This window comes from Antrostomus carolinensis, unplaced genomic scaffold (genome assembly GCF_000700745.2).
Source record: "Antrostomus carolinensis isolate BGI_N321 unplaced genomic scaffold, ASM70074v2 scaffold16758, whole genome shotgun sequence".
Taxonomy (NCBI): domain Eukaryota; kingdom Metazoa; phylum Chordata; class Aves; order Caprimulgiformes; family Caprimulgidae; genus Antrostomus; species Antrostomus carolinensis.
Genome location: NW_010333842.1, coordinates 11,167 through 18,087, shown reverse-complemented (window position 1 = coordinate 18,087; position 6,921 = coordinate 11,167). Strand labels below are relative to the sequence as shown.

Genomic DNA, 6,921 nt, shown 5'->3' with positions numbered 1-6,921 from the left:
CGTTAAATTTCCCTCCTAACTGTGTGCGGACAGTTGTGTGAAAGGGGACAAAGTTCTGGGAAGTTCTTGACTCTCTTGGTTAATGCTGTCCTATGTGACTGGTTAAAGGAAAAGGGATAGGGGAGGAGTCACATGGATATATTTATTATGGCTAAGCTTGTGCATAACAGTAACGGCTCTTGAGAAGGAAACAGTTACTATAAATCTCTACATAGTGCATACGACTAGTACTAGAAGGACTTCATAGTGGGCTGGGCTTCCTTTTGGTTGTTGGCAGGCTAAGCTAGAAGTTAGGTTGAGCCAGCTTTATCCATGTGCTGAGAGTAGAAGCTTGAGTTCTGGATACAGCCATCTGTTGGTGCACTAGTGGCTAACATGGATCTCTTTCTCTCTCTTCAGTGGAAGAATGTCAACTGGATGAAAATAACATGCTGATCCCTATAATAGTTGGTGCAGCCCTCGCTGGTCTTGTTCTGATTGTCCTGATTGCTTACTTGATTGGCAGAAAGAGGAGCCATGCTGGATATCAAACAATTTAATGACTTGCACTAAAACCCAGTGTAGATGAAAAGCAATTGCAGGAAGCTGGGAAAAAAAACAAACCCCACACATTTCCCCTGAGCTAAGACTGATATTGTAAGGGAACACCTTTTCTTGCAAATTGCTGCTGCTTAAAGTCTGCTTTATTAAATGTGAAATCATCTTGCAGCATTTAACTATGCACAAAAATAACTTCTGAAAATTCTGGTGTTTAATTTTGCTAACTAGTTTGAATATTTACCCACTTAGAAACAAGCTAAAAGTTTTTAAGGGTGCTTTTTTGGAATTGGCATAAGGTCACATCAACTAAAGATTCCAGAGAGGGATGTTGCTAATTCACACTGACTCAATTTCAGTTTTGACTCTTAACAAAGGGAAAAGGTTCATTCTTTGTACTGCTGCCACCCAGCAATGATGTTAATTATACTGATGATGCGTTTAAATTTAGTAACAACTGACAAAATTGAAATTTAAAATCTAAACTCCACCTTGTCTCTTAGGTGTGTATTTTTTACTAAGCTTTAAACTCAATGCCTGGCAGATGCAGGGTGTGAACAATGCAATACTCAAACCTTACAGGAACTCTTTATGATTGGACAACTCCCCTGTTTGATATGTTTGATGCTTTGCCAGCTTGTTAGGAGCTGGTACTTTTTTAAAATGGGTGTTATTTTTATTTACCTTTTTTTTGTAAAGTGATTTCAGTCTCTTCTGTTGGAAGGTCCAGAGAGATCCTGTTACTGCACATGTGTACAATATAGATCTCAATCTGCTGATTCTCTTGCTTTCAACTTGGCTGGGGGGTTGTACACTTTAAGGATCAGTTCTTATGTATGCATTGCCTGTAACAATGCTAATAAAGACACTTTTTTTCTGTGTATCTTAGTGTTGCTGATCACTCCTAAAAACATTTGGCCATGTGGTAAGTGCTAAAGTTTTGGTTTGGCTCTACTTTGGAAGCTTTAAACAATCCTTAGTGTGGAGTATTATGTTAAACAAGCATTTTAAGTTTTTTTTTCACTGTGGCACAAAGGTGAGGCTTAACTGTGTATGTGTCTTCAGAACAGTCCCTTGTTTTGGACTTTGTGCTTGGAAACAGGTAAAGCTTCTGCATATCAGTAACCTGAGCTCTGGAGAAGTTAATTCTTCCATTAAATTGCTGCTTGCTCTGGGAAATGTCAGTATAGTGATCTGCCTTGCTAAGCATCACTTTCAGAAAGTGCTGCTAAGATATTTGTTGTGTAAATGACATTTTAGGTTTTATTTTGAAGTTAGATTCTTACCACAGAATAGGAAACTCATGTCTGCTGAGGACTGTGTGTGTGTGTGTTGTGGTGTGCCTGGAAGCAAACCTGTGTGTGTAAAGCTGCCTTGACTCCCTCCTGCAGTAGTGTTTTGGTGCTAACAGTAGCAGCTACACAGGGCAGGAGCCAACACTGCACAGTACACTGCTCTTCTGAGAGGGAGGACTGCACACAGGGCCGTCTGGAAAGGAGTGTGGGGTTAAAGGGTGAGGCTTTCTGCAGCAGCTGTTCAGTAGGGAAAATAAAAAGCACAAATTGGTGGACTCTCTTCAGGATTTGGCCACGAGAGGGCTCTGTAAGGACAAGAAAACAAGTCACAGGCACCTGGCTCCAGCAGAGCTGGAAGTGGCCAAGGGCCAGGGCTGCTGCTTTGCTTGGCGGTCACAAAAGAGATCAGGTATTTTTACTCTCTTCACACCAAGAAACAGGTTCTGACAAATTAAATTAATTTATTTTGTACAAATGATAGTGTCACAGTTACGACAGTAGGAAGGATATGTAATTTTATACACCTGTTTTCTTTTAACATTACAAAGTGCCCTGAAAAGACAAGGACAGTGACTTTTTTTTTAAAAGGAGTGTCCTGACACTGATTACATTCTATTCTGAAAACACTTTAATCCTTAAAAAAACCCCCCAAACAACCTAAAACAACAACAAAAAAAACCCAACAACAGAACCACCAGTTCCAGTTATCAAGTCTGACATACAGTACAAAGTGTTAACAACACTTACTTGAAAGGCAGGAAAAATTGGTCAAGGGTCAGTTAACTCGTGGAAAGCTTAAAGTGTGCTTTAGTCAGTGCAAATAGAGGAATGTGTCAATTGCTGTTGTCTCTGACCACCTGGTTAAATCTGGAGAGTTATCCCTGAGAAAGCACCTTCTCTCTGCAAGTCTCTCGGAGTTTGTTGATGGTGGCCATGGACAAACTTCCAGGCTCTGTGAATATTTTCTGAAGGCAAAAGGAGAAAATGCTTAGATAACAATTCTGGCTTTGGACAGCATGCTGGAGTTCTCATCTAATTCTCTGAAGTGTGAAATCCCAGCTCTGATATCCATACTGTGAAAATGGTTACTGGTGTTTGGCTTTCTTGTAACAGGGTACCAGCTTCACCTACCTGCTGTAAAGACACAGTAAACCTGCAGCTCATAGTAAGTACTGTAAGTTACACAAAAGTAACAATACAAAAGGTAGTTTGAATGTAAGTGTCCAGTTAATATAATTTCAGAAGGCATTTGTGCTGGTGGATGGCAGGCGTACTTGAACATATTAAGCCATCCTGGATAATGCTACAGAGCACCAGTGCATTTCTTACGTGGTGCCAGCATGGGTCAGTCAGGTCCTGGAACACATACATACATGTTCCTACTAAAAAAAAACAAACAAAAAAACCCAACAAAACCAACCAAACAACAAAAAACCCCCTTAATCCTTTGCTCTGCTACCTTTGCTCTGCTCTACCAAGCTTTCCAGGGTAGCAATGTATATGGATGTAAGAATTTGAGGCATTTTGTAATATTTTTTGCTTTGAGTTCTTGCTCAAGAACAATACATTTGTTTTCACTAGTTCATCTAAAACTTCTGACTGAACAAAACTATGAAGCAAGTTTATGCACTCTAAGCTACAGTTAAGGTTCTCTATAGTTGTAACTGACAGTTCTGGAGATGAGATTATAAATGAGCCAGTTCTGAACAGCATTCTGGTAAAGAAGCCTGCATTGCATTAAACTAAAAACTCAGTTTTTGTTGAGGGGGAGGGAGGCATAAAATGCTCAACTTATCACCTCTACTGGTTCTAGTATCTGTACTGCTGAAAAAAAACCCAACAAGACCAAACCTGAAAAAACACATTTCAAAGAACCTAATTTATTTATTTAATTGCCTTGAAAGCCCCCTCTTGCCAGTAACCAGCACAGTTAAAATAAACTGTTTTATTCAGGGTAACTGCAAGAAAAAGGTAGTTGATTTTTCTAAAAACAGCTGCTGTAATGTGATTAAAGGGAGGAGGAAAGTCCCTCAAGTATTCTCATGGCAGTTAACATTTAACAAAACTCTTATTCTAAACCCTTTATGGAATGGCAAACCCTCAACCATCTCCCTTCTAAATTAAGCTATTCCTGTGATTTATTTTTCTTTTGCTCTTTTAATTAAAAGGCTCACAAACACTAGTAAGTTAAGCTTATTTGTATCTTCTGTTTGAGCAAAAATGAAATGTAACATGAATGGCATCCCACTAGGATAGACCTATGCACAGACATGAGCATGAAACTCTTTTGGGAGTAAGAGTCACCTACTGAGATGTAGTTTTGTGCACGCTCAGCAGACAAGTGATAGCACAGTTGGCCAAGTGATTTATGACTGATGTGCTCCTGTTATTTTGGGGTTTTTTTTTGGAAATAACATCTTTTACATTTCCATCTTCTGAGTTAAGCTCCAAACTGAATGTTCTATACAGATCTGGCATCCAATCTATTAATAATTTACAAGAATAATTCTTAGTTTGCAGGTTGTTGCACTCCATGGTTTTTTGTCTGGAAATAAGAACTTGGTAGTACCTTTTTGTTTTAAATAGAATGCTTTATCTTCTGACACTATGAAGATTTATCAGTGCAAGTTTAAAATTCACTTTTTGTCTATTCTACAATACTCTGTTACAATTCATGATAAGAAAGCACAGGAACATAACCCATAGTTCACTGAAAGAATGCACTAAAGTTGTTTTCTCATCAGATTTCCTGTCTTAACTGGTAAAAAGGGCAAAAAGTATTTTTTCCTGTACAACAGAATGTGAATGGCTTACTATATATGGGCTTAGATAATAATTCTTTAAAAAAGGTTTGCATTTCTTAGATAAAAACATTCTTCATCCTTTTGGCAATTTCTACAGGTACATTTCTCTTAACTGTATCCATCTTTCTGACTGAGCAAAACATTTCTAAGTCAGTCTTGTTTTTAATTTGAAACAACTAAAAGCTGCAGAGAATTTACCTGCATGAAGCTGTGACACTCTGTTACAAATGTTCCTTTGGTGATCTGCTTAAATTTTTCACAAATGTCGGGGAAATTTGTGGCTTCCAAAATAAAAGCTTGGTGTTGCTTAATTAATGTTAAGGCCACGCGGAAGATGATCTTTGACCCTTCATAGAATAAACAATCCCATATTCGGAGCACAGTCTGCAGGAAAGGAGAGAATTCAGGTTACAGCTTCTTGATTTCCAGTAGGTAATTATTACTAAAGCACTACCAATGAAATAATGATTATGAGCTTATATTAAGAGAACTTCATGTTACCAGTTAATTACCTCCACTGGAAGAATGTCAATGAACAAGCATATAAACCAGCGTGACACCACTAGGGTCCACATGACTCCGTGTCTTTCCATCAGCTCTGCCACAGCTGGAACTTTCATTTTCACAAGTTCTCCAAGGACTTCCTGATCCGTTTTCAGGCCCAGCATTGCAGGACTGTAATAATCTTGGGGAGAAGAAAACAAAATTCAGGAATACGTGGACACGATTTTCCCACAAAATTGACCAGAAGGTCCTGTCCAGCTGAGTACATAAAGGCACGTGCTGCCTGTGAGTCCCAAACCAGAGTAAATTAAACCACGCAATGAAGATGTCTGCATTGCAGTCACATAGCACTTCTCTTTCAGCCAAGGCTGAGCCCTCAACACAAACACTTCATTCATGCCTACCAAAGTATCTTCTTTCTCTCTGATGTTTTTTTGGCAATTCATTCTTCCTTCCCAAGCAAGGATAATCTACATAGTTTTTAGCTACTAGCTTAAACTACAAGTCTTAAATATTTAAACAGTTTAATATAACCACCACCTCATTCCAGTGTGTTGGAGTTGCACACCTCCCAGTCCACACACACAAAAAACCCCCCACGACCTTCAGACTGTGTCCAGTCAGAAACTGGAAATGTGTATTTCTGAGAGCGTGAGCTGTGCAGGAGGCCAGACACCACTTCTCCCAGGGTGCGACGTAGCCATTAAGTTAAGAGGTTTTTTCTCTTTGCTCTGAGCCAAGAAAATACTGCTTTTCATAGAAAAATTCCAGAAGGAAGTAAATGACAGGTTCCCCCAGGCAACATCTCTTCCTACTCAATTTATATGCAAGTCAGGGGTGGAAATTAGACCTACACCTCCTGCACTGCTGGTCACAGCACTAAACCATTAAATAAAGAAATAAGGAAGGTGGAGGACACTACGACTATTACTCCAGAGCTTGTTTGACAGGCTAAGCATTATCATTACCAAGGTGCAGGCTGAATAACAAGCATCTTAGTTCCATGAACAAGTAGTTCTGGGTATACTTAAGGAAATAAAAAATTATTTTAGTTCATCAGAGTTCCTATGGCCCAGAAAGGGACAAGAATTGCACAGATGTTTAAGGAATTCATATTTTAGGTTTAGATGGTGACAGAAACATTTAAGCTGGACTTGATAGCTCCAGCCCTGGGAAGTAATCCTTCATGGTTCACCAGTGCTTTCCTGACAAGACCTATGCTACTAACATTATTTACAGAAATAAGTAACTGGTAACACAAGCACCTTTGTATGTGTTTCTTTCCTTCACTGATTGTGGAAAGCTACAATTCAGGTTTCCTCTAAACTTAGCTAGTTTCTGCCAAGGATCCCAGACACACGCAGCATAGACTGATGGTTCACATGAAGGTGAAAGAATCAGAAAAAGCAAAGTCTGTCTGTCTGAAATAATTTTAATAAAACCTCCCTGTGCCACAAATAAGTTTAAGATTATGTCCAAATTATGCATTGCATTTATAACCCCTTTAATTTCTCTAATAAAATCAGAAGACCAGTTTAGTATTCCACTCGTTTCTGTGTCATAAATTTTCATGAACAGACTTACCCCCGCAGGAGTTATTTACTCTACATTTGTCCTGTCCAAACTGTAGAGCATCTAGAGGAGTTTTTATGGTACTAAGGAGCATTGCATTCAACCCTTAGGAATCCAGCTTCTTGTCTGTGAGCCTTTTCTTTGTTCCTATTGAAGAATGAGAGGTGTAACTCCTTTACAGACATAAGGGTCACAGCCACTATATACAT

The 6,921-nt window shown here is 39.0% G+C and overlaps 2 protein-coding genes across 2 annotated transcripts in view; one reads left to right on the top strand and one right to left on the bottom strand.

Moving 5' to 3' along the window:
* The window catches only part of LAMP1 (lysosome associated membrane protein 1), a 13,731-nt gene extending 12,314 nt beyond the window's left edge, over positions 1-1,417 (top strand). The window contains 1 exon segment of the mRNA XM_029086494.1: positions 400-1,417. Within this exon segment, the coding sequence (XP_028942327.1) occupies positions 400-539 (140 nt within the window). The 3' untranslated portion in view covers positions 540-1,417.
* Positions 1,418-2,539: 1,122 nt separating this feature from the next.
* On the bottom strand, positions 2,540-5,538 carry GRTP1 (growth hormone regulated TBC protein 1). Its single transcript, XM_010174014.2, has 4 exons — positions 5,439-5,538; positions 5,149-5,321; positions 4,835-5,020; positions 2,540-2,797 (listed from the first exon to the last, which is right to left on the bottom strand). The coding sequence occupies exons 1-4, from the start codon at positions 5,536-5,538 to the stop codon at positions 2,708-2,710; spliced, it is 549 nt and encodes a 182-aa protein (XP_010172316.2). The 3' UTR covers positions 2,540-2,707.
* Positions 5,539-6,921: the final 1,383 nt, after the last annotated feature.